The sequence below is a fragment of the Protopterus annectens genome, chromosome 7.part1 (assembly GCF_019279795.1).
Source record: "Protopterus annectens isolate FY-2018-M chromosome 7.part1, PAN1.0, whole genome shotgun sequence".
In the NCBI taxonomy this organism is placed as follows: Eukaryota; Metazoa; Chordata; order Ceratodontiformes; family Protopteridae; genus Protopterus; species Protopterus annectens.
The window spans coordinates 268,138,160-268,161,635 of NC_056740.1; the positions used below are offsets into that span (position 1 = coordinate 268,138,160).

Consider the following 23,476-nt stretch of genomic DNA (forward strand, 5'->3'; position numbering starts at 1 on the left):
TTATTGTGTTTCTGTTTCTCCTGTTTGTGCTAATCCATGCACCATGCAAATACTGGTATTTAAAAAAAGAACATTAGGAGAAAAGAATAAAATACCTCTATTACATAAACAACATTATAAAATTTATGTTGGTATACATTAAATATTTTTATACAGGTTTGGATTTAAACTCTCACTCCAATGAACCTTCAAAACACTACAAAACAGCTCTGCAGCAGAGAATGAAAATCTTTGTGCATACAAGCAACTACAACCTCGTCCACAGTATTAAGAAAACATGACAGTTGTACACTTCTGAGTTTTTTGTACATGTATTAATTTCAGATGTAGTGCAGTGAGTGATCACATAACCATTTATGACTATTACTTGCAGAAATGTAGCTCTTTCTTATCTGTCTGTGTTTGTTGCTTATTCTTTGCTTATCTGACCAGTAGTCTGAAACATGGAGTCTATAAGACATTCTGTATCATTGTCCTTAAAATGTGTCTATATATTAAATGGCGATAATATACAGTTGTGAGGAAATGCAGGAAACTTTGCTTGTTATTGAACATAAACTGTGAAATGTGTGCTGCTTACTTACATGTAAAACCTTGATACAGTTACTCCTACACTTTGTAAGTCTAATCTGGCTGACTCACTCACTGGAGGTAAGGGAGTCTGAACTGTTGTTGTGTTTTCCTTCTCTCTACCTGTAATCATTCATAGTTGCAATCCACTAGCAACAAACACTGAGGGAGCACCTGCACTATATTTACATCTGCTTCACTGAGCCCAGAATTTGGAATTCAGCAATTCTGAGTTCACATTTAATTTGCATCTTCACAATGCTCACAGCCCTGAAAGTACACTATAGAAAGGGAACAGGGAAAATGAAGGCAAGGAGACTTATATGGCTAACACAGAAGAAGATATTACTTTGGATTTATCTGAACAGAAGACTACTAATCTTAATAAGGTATGATTGCATTTTTCAGTTATATACTGAATATGTTCATATGCTCACTTGTCACTAACAAATATAGGATCAAAGGATCATAGAAGTTAATAGGCTCTTGCCCTGAGGACTTTATAAGCCTAGCCAACAGTTTAGCCCATATTTACACATATGAGCACCCAAAGTCCCTGTACAGCAGGGACACAGGTGGAATCCCAGGGGTGTAATTTTTTGTTTCCCATCCAGTTATCCAGGCTGCACTTAAAAAGGGATAATGAGGTACTCTGCTTGACGTAGAGAGGTAGTCTATTCCACAGGTTGGGGAGTCTGTTGGACACAACTTTGTCTCGCCGACAGGTCCTATTGATGTCACAGACCAACTTGAGGTCATGCGTGTGGGTTACTCGAGTGGAGCTTGACTTGCAGATATGCAGCAGTCCCATCAACCTGGGGGTCTGAGATTGCTTTGTATGCCAGGCAGAGGTCACCTCTGAGGAGTCTGTATGAAACTGAGTGGAGGGACAGGACTTTTATCCTATCTGTGTAGGGTAGATGTTTGAGGTCCTGGATTCTCCTGGTGAGGAACCTCTGTGGTCTCTCTAGCTGCTCCATGTGCTTTGTGAGGTCCATGCCAAAGGTGGTATTGCACTCAATAACTGGTCTTGTAAGGGAGGAATGCAAGGATGTTATGACCTCCTTGTCCCTGGATGAGATACCCATACTTATAAGGTTGGCCATGTAGAAAGCTTTCCATACAACGGAAGCAACATGATGGTCAAAAGTCAGGTTGCTAACAACCTGGTACCCAAATCCCTCATGACTGATTGCATGCTTAGGACATTGTTATTAATGTGATAATATGTGGGGAAATCACTCCCCAAAGGGGATGATGATTCATTTTTTGGCATTCAGCTCGAGGCCATGTTTCTGGCACCAGTCATTTGTTTGGGTAAGACCCTCTTGGAGGACATCCATGACAGTTGGGGAATTGATGACCGCACCCAGCTTGCAGTCATCTGCAAACTTGGTCAGCCACAGCCCACTGGTTTTGGCCTGCACCTTAGAGAAGTATATCCTAAATAGCAGAGGCCCCCAGACCAATGCTTGGGGTATGCCACTAGTTATAGTTCTACTGCTTGAGGTGGCTTCCCCTATTTTGATTAGGTGGGTTCTATCAGTGAGCCAGTTTGCTACCCATCTGGTAACATATGGATTGATGCCTAGCTGAGAGAGTTTATCTACTATTAGGATTTGGCCAGGTCAAGGCAGGTGGTGTGCACTGTCTTCCCCTCGTCCACAGCTTTGGTGACTGTCTCAAAGAAGTTGACCAGATTTAACAAACATGACCTTCCCTTGACAAAGCCAAATCATGTGGGGTAGAGTGTTTTGAGGTTGCCAATGTCCCTGTTAATGTGGTACATGATAATCCATTCCATAGCCTTGCAGATCAGGCTAGTTAGGCTGATGGGTCTTTAATTTCCTTAATCAGTGGACCTTCCACCTTTGTGTTAAGGGATGACAGTGGCTGTCCTCCACTCGGCTGGGACAAAGGTAGTACTAAGGCTTGGGTTGAATAGGCTGACTAATGGTTCTGCAAGTTCATGTCTGAGTTCATGTAGGATGCAGCCTGGGGTGTTATTTGATCCCATGGAGGCTGTATTTTTTTGTCTTTGAGAGGGCAGTGATGACCTGTTCCCTAGAGATAAGGGTAGGGGGCAGGTACTGGGGATATCCTGATTTACTGACCGGAGGGACAGAAGGGTCAAGTTTTGCTGAATCTGTCAGCCAGTAAGTTAGCTATATCTACAGCATTTGTGTATGTGATGTCCTTCACTACCAGTTCTGAACAGATCTGGGTGCTTCCTTTGAGATTGCAGACATATGTGAAGAAAGCCTTATGATTGTCTCTAGCAGATGTGACCAGTTTGGACTTGAAGTTGGCTTTAGAGGATTTCACTAGGGTTCTTATTTGGTTGTTCAGGCTAAGGAAATATTGCTTCCAGTTGGGCACCTGCTCCTTCTTGGTCCTGGACAGCAATTTTTTTCCTTTTGTTATATATTTTATTTATTGCAGATGTCCACCAGGGCAAATACCTTAATCATTATGCCAACCTCCCACCCCTATAAATAAATATATATATATATATATATATATATATATATATATATATATATATATATATATATATATATAGTTCCAATTGAAAACATCTAAAACCCATAACAGCAAAATTCATAACATCTAAACCATTACATCTAAAACCCAAAACATGTAAAACTCATGATATCAAATTTCATAACATCTAAAATGTGCATCATAACACTGAACACTATAAATCACATGAAAATAACATCCCCTCCATGTATAAAGACACTAAACTAACAAACACATTTTTACTACATTTCTGCAGGGGGGAAAGCCCCCCTACATCCCCCATGTGTGGGGCTGTACCAGCCACACCCCCCGTAAATTAAATATACCAACTCCGAGATAGTATTACAGTGGGAAAAAGTTAATTTCCTAACCCCACTGTATCACGATCACCATAACGAATGTACATAGTGTCTATATCACTTACTTGTATGGCCTAAAAAACACATAAAGAGTGACAAAATAAACACTGTATAAATAGTATAAATTCCTACATTATATAAATAATAACTATAGAAATAAAAACTATATCTCACAGTTTTACTACAAGATAAACAGAATAAACTATAACATTTACACATTTGATAATACACTAGTACATATTATACATTTTAGATGTTATGAAATTCGATATGAGTTTTAGATGTTATGAATTTTAGATGTTATAGTCTCAGTGTTATGAATTTAGATGTTATGGGTTTTAGATGTTTTCAAGTGGAACCATATCATATTAGGAAATGCTACTTTTATCTGTACGCACGTCTTAGAATTTTAGTGATGGCATAGGCATTTTTCTCAAAGCAATTTACTTTCTCAGATGCATCGTCTTTAGTACTTGTAATAATAGTTAATATGTTACAACTGTGTTTCTCTCTACACTCCTATTGTTTCAGTGAAATGTAAATGTCTTATATTGTTAATAACACAGGGGTGCTAGCCTTCTAGGATGGCCCATAGACACCTCCAGGGAGTGTTGGTCATAGGTAGAGGTGACTGCCAATTGCATAAAATTAAATGTTCTGTGGTAAATATGTATACATGTTTTTGGGACAGTTGGTTTGATAGCACTTTCAGCAGTTCACTGATGGTTTGTTAGCAAAATGTGTCATTTGCCTGTTGTTTTGGGTTGGGGGAGCCAAGTTCCATTTCTGCATTGCCACAAACAAATTTTTTTTATACAGAGGTTTGCTTTGATATTGCTACTCTCCTTGTTTTTGATCAAACATTGCTTTGAGTGTGATGGTAATATGTTACAACTACATAAATACTTTTTTATATTTGAGTATCTTGACTGTTTTTGTTTCTCCAGTGACTAATATTGAAAAATTACCTATTATGTGTTCTATCGAAGCAGGAATTTTATTTATGTGATACTTATGTGTATTATCCTTCTTTTGTGTTTTATGTCATCTAAAACTATGGTGCTCAGGCATTCCAATCTCTGCAAACCCCCCTTCAGTGACTCTGAGAATGAAGTAATCATGAAAGCATTTAGGCAACATAGTGCTTTCTGTTTGAGAGAGGATGTGGGAATACGTCTGGCAGAAAGCAAGTCTGGCAGCAGATAGTGGCTGATGTAATATATGATATATGATCAGGTTTGTTATATGGCCACTGACATGATTTCATTGGCCTGGAGGAGAGCAGCTGCAGTGGCCCATGGATGGTTGGCTACCAGGGAGGGCTGCTCCATAGCCACCATTAATACCAAATGAAATGTTCCAGTCCATTGTCAAGGATCCAGAGAGCTCAGTGGAAAGTGCACAGCATCATGTGATTGATGCTGGTGTTGCTGTTTTTGGGAGGACAAGTATGTCCCAGGAGGAACTTCCAGGTAGGCTTCCTCTCTCAATTGTTAAATACTTCTTGTATAGTAAAATATTGACAGCAATATTAAGTTCTGTTTAACATATATATTTTTTTGGGGGGGGTATTTGTAGATTAATACATTTAACAACACATTCTGGTTGATTGTACATGTTGTTGGGATGGATGTGTCATCCAAGTTTTTGTTGAAAGTATTATTAATAGAGATTGTGATGTCCCCACACTGGCCCAGTAATCAAGGAGCCTCAATCCTCACCACTGTCAACCGTGGGGAACATACACACTGTGAGGATGACAAGTGCACACACAGTAAAGTGCAATTCTCCTTAAGAGCACACAGAGATCACAGTCTGGAGCTGGTTTCTCCCTCTTTCTCCAGATCCCTAATACAACTCCCCACTGATACAGCTATAGAGTTGAGATCTCAGCTGAGTGGCCAAGCTAAGACCTTCAGCAACCTGTCTGTCCAACCAGTGCTTTGTGTCCCTGCCCAAGTAGCTGACACACACACTATTTGAGACTTGTTTGTATAAACACATACATACACATGCCTGGAAAAGGCTGACACAGGATTACTGGCTATGCCCCCTTCTGGCCAGACTAGTTTTCACTGACACCAACCAGCTCTTATCAGCTACTTTAAGCCGTTTAAGAAAATGTGTCCAATCTTAATGTGTAATGTTACTCTTAATCCAGGTGGTAGTCTGACCAAGACAATGCTATTTAGGAGTGGCCTGTATCGTGTCACCAAATAGATATGCAAGTAGCCTAAGAGCTTAAATATCTCTAAACAGACCAGCCACAGTTAAAAGGTTTAAATATATTTAATAATAAATAAGAAAAGAGCAAGACAATACTCAGTATGTAGTCAGTTACGTTATTGTTCAAAATCACAGGAAATGTTTAAAACAATATTGCAGGACAGTTTCAAATAAATAAATACAGAAAACATCTATGCTATAATTTATTATATTCTTATCTGAATCTAAAAGAGTTACTAAGCCATAGAAACTTACTTACAGCAAGGCAAGTGCATAGTCTCTCTCTCTCTCTCTCTCTCTCTCTCTCTCTCTCTCTCTCAGAGAGTTCTTAAATTAATATCAAATAATACTGCTGGGTTATCTTGGATGACATCACGTTTTATCACCTGACCTTAGTTCCCAAGCTGAACTCCCTTTGTCAAAAACTAACAGAATTTAGCATCTCTCTGTGAAAATATATAGCCTTCAGATGTTTTCAACTTCTAGGAGACATAAAGCAATAAAATATTTACAAAACAATGCAGAAGGCAACCTAGTTCTAGACGCAAGTGGAATTCCAAGGATGCATTTTTTTTGTTTCCCATCCAGTTATCCAGGTTGCGCTTAAGAAGGGATAATGAGGTACTCTGGTTGACATGGAGAGGTAGTCTATTCCACAGATTAGGGAGTCTCTCGGACACAAATCTGTCTCACCAACAAGTCCTTTTGATGTCACAGCCCAGGATGAGGTCACACGTGTGGGTTACTTGAGTGGAGCTTGACTTACAGATATGCAGCAGTCCCATCCATTAAGGCGGGGTCTGAGATTGCTTTGTATGCCAGACAGAGGTCACCTCTGAGGAGTATCTATGAAACTGAGTGGAGGGACCGGGCTTTTAGCCATCTGTGTTGCTGCATTAAAACTAACATTTATGACACAATAATAAAACAATTTAATTTCAACTATTTTCTCTGCATTTTTTCAAGTTAACCTGCTGTGTTCCAATTTCCTTTAAACATATACATCTAAACAGTCACAAAAGTGCAGGTACAATCATGTTCTGTTCCAATAGGGAATGTCATGGTTACATTTTAGCTCATTACTTTACACACACTTCTGTATAAATCATATCAATATTTACAAATGACAGAATTATTTACAAAATCCCGATAGCTGGGCTGGCAGTGTGACATTTCTCTCCCCTCACCCCACCGAAAACTCAAACTAGTTTTTCAAGTGACCCTTGAGAAAATCTGCTTGAGAGGGTTGACTATCTGGGAATACTTTACTCCATTCCCTGTCTTGAGAGCCCCACAGCATTGGCATTACTAACCCCACTGAGGTGCTGCACTGTCATATCATATGCCTGTAACCCAAGTCTCCACCTTAGTGTCTTGGCATTTTGCTGGATGGCTCCATGTAGCCATATTAAGGGATTGTGGTCTGCAACTACAGTGAATTTCCTTCCGTACAGATAAGACTGATGTTTCTGCAGTGACTACACTATAGCTAGAAATGCCTTTTCTACAGCTGCATAGCATTCCTCCCTGGGTTGGAGTCTATGATTGAGATATAGCACTGGGTGCTCTTCTCCATCTGAGGAGAGCTGGCTGAGTAAAGATCCCACCCCATGCTTTGAAGCATCCACCTGCACAACAAATTCTTTACTGTAATCTGGATTGGCTAACACCGGGGGGGGGGGTCCTCTCAAAGGTCCTTTAAGCTTCTGGAATGCCTCTTCACATGCTGCGGTCCACACTACTTTATATTGCTTGTTTTGGCTTGACAGGTCTGTGAGGGAGCAGCTATGGTACTATAATTGGGGGACAAACTTTCTATAGTACCCTGCTGTCCCTAAGAATGCCCTCACCTGCATTTTGGTAGCAGGGGAAGGACATGCCTGAATGGCTTCCACTTTGGCAGGTTCTGGCCTGATGGTACCACTACCCACTCTATGTCCCAGGTAGGAGACCTCTGCCATACCCACCTGACATTTGCTGGGCGTTATGGTCAACCCTGCCCTCTGTAGTCTGCCCAGCACTTTCCTGACATGCTGAAGTGTCTCTTTTCAGCAATGGCTGTAGATGGCAGTATCATCCAGGTAAGCAAGGGCAAGATCTCCTGCTCCTGCTAGGATATGATCTACCAACCTCTGGAAATTTGCTGGGGCATTTTTCATCCCACAGGGAATCTTTGTGAACTCATACAAGCTGAAAGGAGTCACAAAGGCTGACCTACCTCTAGTGCAGGGAGTCAAGGGCACCTGCCAGTAATCCTTGGTAAAATCAATAGTGGTAAGATACTTATCCCCACCCAGCTACTCTAAGGCATCATCTGTCCTAGGCATGGGGTAAGCATCTGACTCTGTGTGACTGTTTAATTTCCTGTAGTCCACACAGAACTAGATGGGTTGCAAACTGTCTCAAGGACAGAACCCACATGGTTAGAATTGCTGGAGCCATGTCAGACTCCAAACCAGTTACAAGTGGCATCCCACAAGGCTCAGTCCTGGGACCTCTCTTGTTCGGTATATATTTCTCGGAGGTACAGGCCAACACGGAAGGACTGTGGCTGACCAAGTTCGCAGATGACTGCAAACTGGGCACCATAATCGACTCTCCAGCCGACACAAGCATCCTCCAAAAGGGCCTCATAGAAACAGACAACTGGTGCCAAAGCCATGGCCTCAAGCTAAATGCCAAAAAGTGTATAGTCATCCCCTTTGGCAAAAACAAAGTGCCCACAAATTACCACATAGGTGGTAATTCATTAAGTACAGAAGAAGTAATTAGGGACCTGGGGACCCAAGTTGATAGCAGTCTCTCATTTGACAATCATGTGGCCAAAGTGGTTAGAAAAACATTTTATATAGCCCACCTAATCATGAAGGGATTCACATCTAGATCAGGGGAGGTCATCGTGCCTCTTTACTCATTCCTCATCAGGCCCATAATTGAGTACAATGCCCCTTTTGGGATGTACCTTACCAGACACCTGCAGCAACTGGAAAGACCCCAAAAGTACCTCACCAAGAGGATCAAAGGGCTCAAACAGATGCCATATGCTGCCCGGTTAAAGAAACTCCAGCTCTACTCAGTGGCATACCGCCTGTTCAGGGGCGATCTGTGCCTGACGTATAAAGCCATGTCCAACCCGGAATTAATGGACATGCTGCACCTCAGAAAATCCAAATCCCATCGAGCTACGCACTTGAGAGACTTGAACCTCAGCACTGAAATAAATAGGACATGCTGGAGGGACAGATTCATAACCCAGAGGCTCCCTTCACTCTGGAATAAAATCCCAGTCCAGGTTAGGCAGAGTCCCTCATTGACTCTCTTCAAGAGGAATCTTGATGAGTGGATGGGAGATCATAGGTTTAACCCGGGTATCACTTCTGTGTCACTGTTAGACAGAGGCACAGTATACTAACCTCGAAAAATGGCATAGCAAAATTAATTTAAAATGGGTGGCAAAAGCCAAACACATTCTGGCTAGGCTTATAAATGCCCTAGGGCAGATAGCCTAGTATGAACCTATGAACCTATGAACCTATGAACCTATGAATGAATCTATCAAAATTATCCCCCTCTGTAAATTGTGGAAGAAATTTACTCCATTTTGTTGCTTCTGGGTTTTGGTTAATCACTTCCCCATTATCTCTCTGACCCTGGTGAAGAATCAGTATCTCCTTTTCATGTTGCTTCTGCCCCTCATTCTCTTCAGCTTCCAGACATCTCAGCCTGTCTGCTGCTTCTAATTTCATTTGTTCTCCTGCCACAGTCTCTTTGCTGATTCTATTTCCAAATGATTGGACTCCAGTTCAAGTCTCTTTAGCTCCAGATGGATTTTTAAGTCCTCTGTGGAAAGGTTGAACTGTCCATTTTCTGAGAGTTGTACATCTCCAAGGCCAGCTTGGTTGTCCTCCTGATTGCTGGCCTGTGTTGCAGCTGTGCTCAAGGCTTCAATCATTTCTGCCTTAGTCAGGTTGGCATGAACCAGTCCTTTGGTCTGGCACATCTCAGCCAACTGGCTCCTTGTCAGCTTGCCTTCTTCTGCCTAGACTATAAGGTAGTTTTCACTGCCACCGGCCAACTCTTATGAGCTACTTTAAGGCCCTTAAGAAAAGGTGTCCAATTCTACTGTGTAATGTTACTATTAATCCAAATGGTAGTGTGACCAAGAACAAGGCTATATAGGAGTGGCATGTACAGTGTCACTAAATAGATATGCAAGTACTCTCAGAGCTTAAATATCTCTAAACAGACCAGCCACAAATGAAAGGTTTAAATATATTTAATGATAAATAATAAAAGAACAAGACAATACTGAGTAAGTAATCAGTTGCATCAGAGTTCAAAATCACAGGAAATATTTAAAACAATGTTGCAGGACAATCTGAAATAAATAAAGGAAAACAGCTAAGATATACTTTACTATATTCTTATATGAATCTAGAAGAGTTACTGTGCAGAAGATGATGATGAGTTGTTTTTTTCCTGGTCAAAGACAAAATACAAAATACACAGTCCCTCTCTCTCTCTCAAAGAGTTTTTAAATTAATACCAAATATTACTACTGGGTTACCTTGGATGACATCACCTTTTATCACCTGACAGTTCCCAAGCTAAACCCCCTTTGTCAGAAACTAACAGAATTTGGCATCTCTCTATGAAAATACATAGCCTTCAGATGTTTGTAACTGCTAGGAGACATAAAATTATCAAACACTTACAAAACAATGCAGAAGGCACCCTAGTTCTAAACATCCTGTCTCCTTGCTGCACTGAAACTTACTTTTATGACACAATAATAAAACAATTTAATTTCAACTATTTTCTCTGAATTTATTTTCAAGTTAACCTCCTATGTTCCAGTTTCCATTAAACATATACATCTAAACATTCACAATAATGCAGGTACATTCCTATTCTGTTCCAATAGGGAATGCTGTGGTTACATTTTAGCTCAGCACTTTGCACACACTTCTGTAAAAATCATATCAATATTTACAAATGACAGAATTATTTACAAAATTCCTGATACCTGTGCTGGCAGTGTGACAGACATATAAAGGGCAAAAAGTTTTAACCCCCTGTGTAATTGTTAATTGTGATGATGGTGTCCTTACCTGTTGCTTAATCTCTTCCAGGACCATCTTCCATAGAAACTCTAGAATGCACATGGTAAGCCAAACATTTTTATGTCAGTACTGATAGGCATTTCAATGAAATATTTATTTTATCCATATGTGTGATGAAGGTGTCAGGAGTGTTGTGTGTATTGCTGTACTGTCTGTAGTAGTGGCTCTTCTGTTAGTTAGCATATATTGGACTATAGTCGTGTAGGTATTAATTTATTTTCTTTATTTGTCACTTATTATTACAGGTGATCCTGACAGTGGAAGTATAAGACTCTTATCACCTGGGTTAAGAGTATAGGCAGACTCTGATTATGATGGTGACCAAACACAGGCACGGTCAGGGGGTGCAGGGATTAAATTTGACAGTGAGGTTGACATTCAGCCATCCCCTGTAATTCCATTGGACACAGCCAGTAGTCCTACTCCAACCCATTCCAGTGAGTCCTCAGATATTGGACAGTTGGAGGGGGAAACACTTGATTGGGTTAGTGTGGTTACTGCAGCTTCAGTGTCTGTTGACTCTGGCCATAGCCAAAGAGTGGGTGAGGTGCCACACAGAAGGGTTATTACAGGTGCTCGGAGGAGGCCTCCTGTCAATCCTCCATCCTGTGTCATCCCATGCCACTCCACATATGTTTAGGGCCATCGTGGAGGCACAGGCATATTGCAGTAGGTCCTCCAGAGAAATGCTTAGGGTCATAGATATGACACAGGCTGACATGGTGACTGCCTCCACTGTGTTGCCGATTCAATGGATCAGATGAATGATACATTATGGGCAGTGTCTGTGCTGGAATGTCTGCTGAAAGGGAGACAGCATCCACATGGGCATAAGACAGCCACATCATCTGATGTTAGTCAACGTGGTCATGCCCAGTCATGCTCCTGTAGTGGCACTACTTCCACTGCTCCCTCAATGGCTGAGGTGTCCACACTCAAATGCGGCAGGCCATGGGGACGTGGTCCTGGGTGTACTCATGAAGAGAGCTCATCCAGCGGACATCAGTCACATTCAGGTAGCAGCAATGCATCTGACCATAGCATTGACATGCCAGTGCAACTCCTGGCAGAGCCAGTTTTCATGGTCAGGTACAACAACAATGAACTGCCACCTCTACGATGCACAGCCCATACCTGTCCAATATTCCAAGATATAGCACTAGCACAGACCTTGGCTGTGTTCTTGCAAACACTCACACACCATTTTCACCTGGAGGACCCATACAGACACACACACAATAGTTGCATGGTTCAGCCATGAAGCTTAAAGATCATTCTGTCTCAGTGGCCATTTGTTAGTTTATCTACCAAATGTCTACCTGTTTCTTTTTCTTACTGACACACACTTACTTACCTACTTACCTTTTGTGTCAGCCTAGGCTTCCTGCCCCCCCACCCCCACCCACACACACACACAACACCCTGTGCAAGTGATGATAACTGTGCCATATCCTTGTTTTGTATCTTTTGGATTCATGGATACATAAGCTTTGTGTCTGGTGCTCAGGGTGCATAGCTGACTTAGTGCTTAGTATGTCTATGTTTGTGATACTGTTTTGCTATTTGTACTGCTTTCTTACCAGTGTTTGTAATGTGTACATGCCTGCCCCACTCTTACAGCAACAAAGCTGAACCAAGCCAGTAATAAAATTGACAATGGCTGAAGAATAGAGAGATCTTTCACATATTTTGGTTTTACAAAGTTAAACAGTTTTTGCATCAGTATTTTAAAAATATTCTGATGGCTATGAAGTCTGAAACTGAAATGTGTCTCTCATTACTTTCTAACTTGTCTCTTTAAGGATTTGTCAGTACAAAAGGATGAGGCCAAACTAAGGCCATTTGGTGACCTTTAGTACTTTTGAGAGGTATAAAAGTGTGACTCTTTGATGCCTGAGGCCTATTACTTGATAGGGGACACATGTATTCACATAAGTCTCTGCTGTCACATGTTGAAGTCATTGCTGTACAAATTACCCACCTTTAACTTACTTACATTACCAAGTAACAACATGCAGTGATATGCCATTGCTTTGCATTATTACACAATTTTGTCTTAACACCCCAGGTTTAACATTTACCTTGAAAATCCAGCAGTTGCTGCAGTTTTATTTCAGGGCTGAGTCTGTCTGACACTAGCAGTACACAGCCATTACATGAGTAGGTAAAGGTTGTGAGTGTTGCCTGGCATCAATGTTACTATATGTATGTGTGTGAGATTAAGGTTTTAGCCCCTTCGGTGGTGAGTGCGTGTGTTATGCATTGCCTTTTAACCAAGGCAAAGCCATATTGTGCATGCCTGCATCTACCTACACCCACAGTAGCTGCTGGTTCCCCCTCTGACGCCTCACCTGTGTGTGGCTGTGGTGACCTTGCCATTGGCGGTGGGATGTGTGCCCCTTTCCCTTGTTGATCCTGCTGAAGTTGTTTTCTCAAGATGATGTTGTAAAGCATGGCACAAACAGTGAAGATTTCAGTACACATGCATGGATTGTACCACAGGGATCCCCTAGATGCATCTAGGTACCAGAACCATGATTTCAGTAGCTCAAACACATGCTCTATGATATTTTTGGTTTGAGTGTGTGTGACTCATTATGATGTTCTTCAGTGGGTATGTGCACATTTCTGAAGGGCGTCATCATCCATGGTTAAGTTGCATAACCTGCATCCTCTAGTAAATGGACCTGAGGAATATCACCCCTAATGAACATGTCTTACAATTGGGAGGTGTGCCAGATATGTGAATTGTGGTAACTGCCTGGGTTGCCAACACCCACATTCAAGATGATTCATTTAGTGTTACACATGACTTGGCAGTTAACTGAGTGGAAGCCCTTTCTATTTATATAGACCCTTCCCTGTTCCTCCAGTGACATCTTGATTTCTATATGTGTGCAATCTATGGCACCCAGAACTTCAGGGTAGTGTACTACAGAGTAGAACTGCATATTTGTGGCCCTGTCCTCAGGAGTATGGGGAAAATATATGCAATCACTAGCATGTTGTAGCAAAGCATTCAGGAATTCATGGAGGATCCTGGATGCTGATGCCTGTGACACCCCCAGCATGTCCCCTGCTGGTCACTGAAAGGTTCCTGTAAATAGAATTCTAAGTGCTACACATACCTTTGTCTCCACTGGTATTGGTTCCCCTTGATTTGCCCTGGGTCTGTAGTGCTCTACAATTTCTACTGCTTGCAGATTGTGATAAGTTAAATGGGGTCTGAAGACTCTTCTCCTTCTTGGCTGTGGTCTATTAGCAGCAGCAACATAGACTTCAGCTTGTTGCACACACACCTGAATTAAAGCAACAGCAGCCCCTAACATTCTTTCTGTGTAGACTCCTTTCTGTGGCTGTATTCCAATAGGTTTTGGAATTTGCAAGGAAAACCAGCATTACATCTACACAGTTGCTTTATATCTTGTTGAATAGTTCCTCCATCTTGGATTTGTTGATTAGCATACAGTTCAGCTGCTTATGCTATAATTAGCAAGCCATGGTGTTTACCATGTTTGTACAGCTCTACACACCGTGTAGAGTGACTTACTGAACACAAAAACAGTACACTACCATGTGCATGTTGAGGTGTGGCGTACACATGGTCTTAGTGGATGGACTATGTAGCGTTTACTGAATCTGCTCTAATGTTTTTGCATAACAGTGCTGTGGTATTTCTCCACTTTCTTTCCATATCCTGCTGCTTTCTTGATGTACTGTGCATGCATATGGGACTTACTTTCAAACTCTTATGCAGTACATTGGTGCTTTGTAAAGGAAGCTACAAAGAAACGAAGATCTCTGTTGCTTCTTTTTTTCTTTCTTTTTTTAAATAAAGTTTGAAATCTGGACAGTTCAGAGGTAAGGGAAAGATAGGACATAAATATAAGAAAAATCAGGTACATTTCTTGAGTTTTTCATAATGTACCTGATTTTCCTTGCATTTTCTCTGCCCTCAGTATATACCTCTTGACCTCTCAAAGAAAACAGAAAAAACTGTAGCATATATTAATAGAAGAAAGTCTGGGTGTCCAGACTTTTTTTTGTTGGTATATTCCTGATCTACAACAGGCATGGTGGTTCAGCTGGCCTATCAGCATGCACATTTTTGAATGTCAATGACCTCTCATTGTATAATATTCAATAACCATCATGAGCTAACAATCCCACGAGACATGCATACACCCAACAATGTGCCCATCTCCTGAGAAGATAAATACACATATCTTTACCTATTTTAGACCCAACTCTGACATTGAAATCTCACACCAACTCTTCCATCTCTTATAACTCTACCTAAGGCTACCTATTCCATCTTTAATCATGTAATAAAAGAATACAGATAGTCTCTGGCTAAGAATAGGGCTAGGGTGGTGCAGTGGTTAACATTGTCATCTCAACAGCAAGAGGGTCTCTGGTTCGATTCTTGGCTGGGATGCCTTCTGTGTGGAGTTAGCATGTCCTCCCTGTGTTTATGTGGGTTTCCTCCCACATTCAAACACGTGTCTGGAGTGTTTCTACCTGGGCCTCCGCTGAAAATAGGGTCTGTCCTAGTTGGAATTTCACAGTTAACAAATGTTAAATAAATAAAGAATGTCTTCATACCTAGATTTAAGTATGGTCTCACAATGGTGTCCCCCTACTATTCTTATAACACAAACAAAAATTCAAACAACAATTACGTATATACAAATTTACCAGCATTTCCACCTCAACTAAAGCAACACTTCTTATCTCCGCAGAAAGCCAACTGGCTCCCAATCATGGTTCAATCCATTTTTCTTTTTTCTCACTTACCTTTAAAATTGTACATAATAGTTTGTGCCTATCACTTAGAAAGAAGTACTAGTCAAAATATCATTCAAGAATCAGGAAATAATGCCTTGAGCCTATATTTGCAACCCTTTGGAATCTCAGCTAGGAAAAAGGGCTTCAGTAAAATGAATCTTTACCACTAGCGACTCATAGCTTCAGAGCTCAGGAACATAACAGAGTCTGTGCATTTTAGAAAGGAATTGCTGGAAGACAAAAGGGAAACTTACAAATACTCCTGTTTCCTGGCAAAGACTTGCTCTCTCTTTTTTTTTTTTTTTGCTGCTTGTCCACAGTCATTAATCTCTACTGTAAATAATTTATTTATTTGTTTATTTATTTATTTATTTATTTGTTTGTTTATGCATTTAACAGGACTAAAATTGCTCAGATGATTGGTCAGTATTTGCAAATATGTAAATATAATTAGGATGCTATCATTTATCTCTAAATAAGTTGACTCTAAAGTCTACCAAGGAAATGTTTACAACCAGCAAAGCCAACCACCTATCACCTTTCCCACCCTATAAGAGTCATGTTCTCTCTGTTATCAGCTTCTTTACAAGTGTTAGGGTTTCATTTTTTAAAGCTTCTACCTCTGGCCTTAATACAGAATTTACCAAACAGTATCCTGTCACCATGAGTATATCAGCATGGCCCTGAACTATAACTCTATTACCCTGTTGTTTGTATTACACCCCAACTGTTAATAATTATGTACATAAACGCATGTTATTAACAAGAATGCAAAACTGCATTACGCTTATGAATTGTTACCAGGATAAATGGAAACAGCATGAGTTTGTAAAACAATATTACAGCTATGAATTGTCAGCAGTGTACATTGTATGAAAAATGTAATCTCTGTAACTCTGTAAGATAATACTTTTCCACACAACTCTTTCTACTGTGCATAACATTTATAAATAAGATATATAAGCCATCTCTGTCACAATCATATCAAACTTATTTATGTAATAATTTATGAAATGTAAAATAACTCTTCTAAAATCATTTCAAAATTATCTATGTAATTAGTAATTTACATCTTGTCTCTGTAACTGCTTGTGCAGTTGCTCCTGGGTTGTAGCTGAAAAGGGTTCATGAAAGAGTTCAGCTGTGCCATCAACAAATGATATATCAAATTAAAATATAAACAAAGAAAAAGCTGTGTGAAATATAAAAAAAACATGCACTTGAATTTTTTTTTCTGTAAATATACAATGAAGACATACAGTATGAAGTGTTGTACAAGTATATATTTTTTCCATAGAAAGACAGCAGTGCTTTCAAAAGTGAAATTTTATTTAGCCTCCTGTTAAAGCTCTGTTACCTATTTGTGATTATAAAGTGAAATTATATGAATTCAAAGTTCTGACCCTGCAGAAAGTGAAGGGTCAAAAATTATTTATCTAATGCAAAAAATATTGTGGGGGGTTGTGTTGCCCAAAATACTGTGCCAAGTGAATATTTCCTAGAGTCAATTCTTTCCTGGACAACACTCTGGAGGTTCTTCAGCTCTTCAAGTAAAGTGAATTTTTAAAAATCTGCTCATCAGTAATTTCAGTCTGTCTCTGCATACATGCTGCAGTATTTGCTGGACTTCTAACAAGCTTAAGAGTAATAAAAAAAGTGTTTATACAGACTGCAAATGAAAACTGAGATAGACTGCTACCCAGAGTCAGAGAACTCATTTATGAACTTTGCCTGTTGGTCTTTTGCAGTTTTTAAATGGTTATAAAAGTCAGGGATAAAAAGATTTCAGTTTTCTTTAGTTATTGGCAGTGATATATACAGCTAGCTGTAAAACACTTGTTTTCTTATGCAATTTTCCCTGCAAAGCTTCTTATTTTAAAATGTTCTGTGTATGCGTGTTCGCATATTTCATTTTCAAACTGTAATGCTTAAGAATGTTACTATTATATCTCAAAAACTTGAGGTTAGTTACCTATTTGTGTTTAGAAAATATTTGCTCAGTAATGGTAACTTATAAGTGCTGGAATTTATCTTTTAAAGAGAGAGAGAGAGACTCCTTAGCTAATGTTATTTTAAGTTAGTAGTATGGAAGGATCATTATAAGAATACACAGTAATTGTGACCTTAGCATGGCAGACTGGTCTACTTGATCAAAACATGTTACTGCAAAGGAAGGAAGAGATAGTAACATTGAAAAGGGTATTATTAGCATCTTTTGGAAAGCATTGCATTTGTGCAAATGCAGAACAATTTGGGCCAAGATACAGTTACTATTAGTAAGATAGCAATAAAAGGCACTGAGCTGAGAGTTCGGTAGGTTGGATAATAGAAAGCTAGTTCATAACTCTGGCTCTTTAGCTGTACAGGGTGAAGCTCATTTGGATGTGGCTGGTGTTGGGCATAGCCCAAGACAGCAGTGTTAATCTGCCATATGCTCTTAATGCCAGACATGTGATACATATATTGTTGCCAGTGACATGGGCTATAGGGCCATTCTTGATGCATACCATAAGTGAACAGATGTTGGATTTAAGTGTTGCATATCTGCATGACGCACATTTGTCACTGTTGTTGGCCATACTTTTAGTCTAGTGTTATTCCCTCTGCATGCTCACACATAGTTCATATTCCTTGTAAATTTATGATAGTGATGGTTCTTGCTGGTTATCTTGCCACAGTTTGCAGTATTATATTATACAGAAATGAGCAGGTAATACTAATGCAGTGCATATTTTGGTTTCATATTCTAGAGTTCTGCTGTATACATCCACTCATTCAAATTGTGCCTTTAGATGTGAATACACCTGTCTGATGATGATCTGGGTGCAACAGATATGCTAATGATTGGTTCTCACAGCAGCATTACAGCAAATGGCTTCATTTGATATCCTTTGTCTACCACAAAATGGTTACATGATATACAGCTATTTTTAAAGACATGGTGCTATACATGTCATATGTGGACATCATGATTGCTTCCAGGATATTTTGCATCCAAACAGCTTTGATGGCTGGTATTTCTACTAAACAATGGAATATACACAAGACTGTGCTGTCTTATGCAGTTCTTAAACTGGTTTGGGATGCTACTCACTAATGACTGAGACATACCTTGCTGTTGCCTGCACACCACTTGAGGTGACCATTTGCAAGGAAGGAGATGACTGCATTTATTACTGCTTGTCAGGGAACTGGCAGTCCTTTCCAACCTGCAACTGCAGGTCTCTGTACATTTGGATAAGCATGTTGAGGATGCACCAGTCTGACAGAAGATATCATATCCCTTTAGCTAGCTTACAATATTGTAAAATAGTTTATGCCGAATTGAACTTTGTGCAAACATTTTTGTGCTGCTTGTGTTGGCTGTTGTATGGTTTCTGCCAGTGTGTTTCCAAGTATGACTGCATTAAAGTCCATTTTTGCTAATAATTATGTTTATTTACATTGATTTAGGCTAGAGGTCTGCCACTGATGTTTGTTTGGTACTTAAGTTTTTGAGACTTCTACAACTAATTTTATTTGTATTTATACAATCCAGTGGCTTCAGTTGCATATACCGTACTTGCTAATTTGTATTTCTAGCATGTTCTGCTTTTTGTATTATATCATGCATTTGCCTGACATTGTGTGAACTGGCATCCTGCAAAGCAGACTTTATCTGGAAATTGCATCCTGCATATTTGAGTTAGCAGACTATTTTTTCTTAACTAAAGTATGTTGTTCTTAAAAGCTATGCATATTCAATTTTTTTTTCTTAATGGCACAAAATATTAATTTGTGTTTATAATTTACATTGTTCCTTTATTTTTATTTTGCATACTGAAAACTATGAAGTGTTTCTCTTGGATAAAACTGTAATTGAATATTTTCTTTTTTTTTTCTCCTCCAGCACAATGAAATAAAAACAAGTTTAGTACTTAGAACTGTTTATGTTGTCTTTGGAATTCAAATTTTGCAGCTATAAATTAGTTAATCATTGGATTCATTGCAACAAAAAAGGGCTGAGTTTAATTCATTTCACTATGTGAAGTGGTAGTGTAACCAAATACAAGTAAAACATGGTGGCATTACAATGCATTTTATCCTTCTTAACATGCAAAAAAGTTATCAATGCACTTTCTAGACAATTCAAATACTAACTTTAAATGTAGCATGTTAATAAACAATGCTTAACAACTGTAAAATATACAGAGTTGCTTTCCAAAAAGTGGGCAGTTGTGTTGACTAGGTCTAGGTTTGAATAATTACAGACACGGTATCTTGGTTTACTGCTTTAAGGCATTCCAGAATAATACCTGCTTTGTGTTTGTTGCCTTCTTCTTTCTTGCTTGGCTGAAGAAATTTAGAGACACTATTGTGTTATATTCAGCATTTACTCTGACATGAGAAATTCAGCTAGAAATTAGACCGGTCTTCAGAACTGTAATTCAAAAAATGCTTAACAAAGCACACAATGTGATCATTCAGAACTCCAGGTGACCTGCCCCCAAACTGGTCTAACCTGCTTTTCTTTCTTAATTGGAGAATACTCTTTCAGTCTTGTTTAGGCTGAAGATAACTGGTGTATTAATTTAGGTGTCTGGTGTTGTGGTACAATTTGTAAGGAAGAGATGAATTTTTCAAAAGTGAAGTTATTTACAATTATTTTTGTCTTTGTTTATTTTAAAGGTATGAACAGTTTACCTTCGTGTCCAATTGGAGAGTTTGCTTTGAATAACCAGTGTGTGGATTGCCACCCAAACTGTATGGAATGCAATGGACATGAACTATTTAATTGCACTCAGTGTGGAATAGGTAAGATGAAACTATAATGAAAATGTACACTGGAGTTAAACAATGTTTTATTTTATTTTTTTTTCTTTTTGTTAGATGATAACAAAATTGAAATGTAATGGCAGATATTTTGCAGATACTGATTTTGTCCTATCTCTGATGCATATTAAAATGTAGCATCCTTGAAAAATCAGATGGCTAAATTTTAGGGTTAATTGTTATGTTTGCCTGTGTGATCAATGGCCTGTTAGAGTTTGTATGTTTGTTTTAAACATTAGAGCTGAAGAAATGATCATTATTGCCGTAATATTTCTAATGGATAATTATAAGAATTGCTGTCTAATGTGTGTTTGTGTGTCTGTGTGTACACGTGTTTAAATCAACTTCTGTCGATAACAGATGAATATATTACTATATTGCTTTTGTCCTCTACACTAAGTAAACGATGAAGGTATAAATGTGTAGGCACTGTGTGTAGATTAAAAATCAGATTCATAAAAGAATAACAATTAAAGAGATATTGCCAAGCAAGTATAATTACATTCATCTTTATGAAATAAGCTGTAATATGTAAATTTAGTAAATATTGTCTTCGAAAACACTTTTCAGAAAGATGAGGTGTCACTTTTACTGTTCTGTTTGAGCAATAAGAGAAAGAGTCCAGTCACCTAAAGCGTGTAGCAAAGAGTAGTAAAAATGTCTACTTACTGTCACAAAGAAAGTGATTGCTATAGTATTTAAACCTTCTTGAAAAAGTTGCAGTTCTGCCTTCAAACAGAATCAAGTAAGTTTATTTAACTCCCACATGAAACTAAAACTTAAACTTCAAGTATGGTTCTGTATGAAATTTAGACTGCAGCTGAAATGAAATAAATCATTCCATTTAATAAGGGCACAGGCATTTGGTCTCCTATCTTTTTTCCTCTCATGTGTACATGAACCTGCACAAAGCAAAATGCAATAGGTGGTTCACTGTAATGCGGATGGGGGAATTTTCTGTAACAGCTACTGCTCCTGAGAATAGGCACTGTGTTATAACAAATTCATGGTTTGCACATCAGGGAAATTCCCTATTTTACTGCTGTCTGATATATAAAATGGTTTGAATGAAGGGTTTTCAACATATTTTCGTATAAGTTTTAAAAACTGGGTTATGCATTTATACCAGGCTCACTTACAGTGGAAGCTGGGAAGAGCTAAAAAATAATGGGGAAAACAGATGTCGACCATAAACATTGCATAATACACTATTTTTCACATATGCAATCATATAAATATGGTGGTTAATACTCTTCACATTACAAAATGCATGGCCCTAATAACAAAGATGAATGCAAATAAACTAGTGTTCATTTTACATAGATAATCTGCAAATAATATACAAATGAAAATAAATGGCAAGTTTACTTGCCTGGCTCTGTAGTACAGTGCGATAAAGACCTGACTTGGACCCAAAGGATATCATTTGGATTAAAGACTCAAGCACTGGAAGGGTAGGCAATGGTAGGAATGAGCGGTTGATGCCAGTTCATCAATCCTAAGAAAGGGTGGGGCGGTTTTCAGTTGTAAAATAAAAAAATAATAAAAAAATAAAAATAATCCATTTGTAAATCAATTGAGCACTAAATAATTTTTATTTATACTGAAACTGGTGCTTCAGCTCACTCCTTCATAGGTTTGTTAAAAATAACCCTCCCTCCTCACAAATATAAAGAAAATATCCACCAATCAAAAACAAGATCTAATGAGTTATATTTATTAGATAACTAAATAACTAACTAAATACATTCATGCATACATTCATACATAAATATTTTTTAAACATTTTTTTTAAACAACTAAATAATCAACACTGACTTTTCAACAACTAAGTGATTTATGATTTAACCATGAAGGTTGTGAAGTCCTTGACATAAGAGTATGTCATGCATCTTTTTCAAGAAAACATCGAAAACATTTAAAAATCTCTTTAGGTTTGATGACACTATCACTGTTGTGCATGAAGGTATCTTAAAGGAGCATACCTAGTATAGCTGATGAAGTTATAAGTATTTATTTTTCTGCCAATGAAGTTTGTGAATGTAACACATGTTTTATTTGTGTATATCTTGACTGAAGATAACATGCTTTTGTGAATGGCTCATAGGTAGGTACTAGGCTATCGGCCCTAGGGCCTATAGAAGCCTAGCCATAATGATTCCCTGGCTATTGCTTCCCACAAATATTTACTTTCCTGGACCCCTGTCTAGCAGGGCTGCTGATGTGATCCCCGGGGTGAATTTCCTATCTCCCATCCAATCGTCAAGGTTCCTGTTGAAGAGGGCCATTGAGGCGCTCTGCTTGACATGTATGGGCAGTCTATTCCAGAGTAGGGAAATCTCTGGGTCAGGAACCTATCCCTCCAGCATGTTTTATTCATCGTGATGACAAGGTTAAGATCCCTGGAGCATGTGGCTTGGAAGGATTGGGATTTCTTTAAGTGTAGCATGTCCAGCAACTCTGGGTTTGACATGGCCTTGTATGTTAGGCAGAGATAGCCTCTGAATAGGTGATATGTGACAGAGTATAGCTGGAGTTTCTTTAGATGCTCAGCATAAGGCATCTGCATTAGGCCTGTGAATCTTTTTCTGAGGGATTTTTGTGGCCTTTCTAGTTGCTGCAGATGTCTTTTGAGGTACATACCAAATGGGGCATTGTGTTCTTTAATGGGTCTAATGAGGGATGAGTACAGAGAGACAATGACCTCCTTTTTTTCTGGATGAAAAGCCCTTAGTGAAGAGGTGTGTCACATAGAAGGATTTTTTAACTGCTGTGGCTATGTCATTATCAAAAGTGAGACTACTGTCCACCTGTGTCCCTAGGTCTCTTATCACACTTTTGATGTTTAGTGTACTGCCACCTATGTGGTAGTTCACAGGTACATGTTTTTTTCCCAAAGGGGACAACTATGCATTTTTTGGCATTTAGCTTGAGCCCACGGCTCTGTCACCAGGCATCTGTTTCTGTAAGGCCCTTTTGTAATATATCCACATTATTTAGGGATTCAATAATGGCTCCCAGCTTGCAGTCATCTGCAAACTTTGTAAGCCAGAGTCCCTTAGTGTTGGCTTGTAC

At 39.0% G+C, this 23,476-nt stretch overlaps 1 protein-coding gene across 1 annotated transcript in view; it reads left to right on the forward strand.

Annotated features, from left to right (window-relative positions):
• Positions 1-20,126: 20,126 nt before the first annotated feature.
• LOC122807572 (proprotein convertase subtilisin/kexin type 5-like) overlaps positions 20,127-23,476 on the forward strand; it is a 58,667-nt gene continuing 55,317 nt past the window's right edge. Inside the window, exon 1 of the mRNA XM_044078485.1 lies at positions 20,127-20,383. Within this exon, the coding sequence (XP_043934420.1) occupies positions 20,200-20,383 (184 nt within the window). The 5' untranslated portion in view covers positions 20,127-20,199. The remainder of the gene's footprint in view (positions 20,384-23,476) is intronic.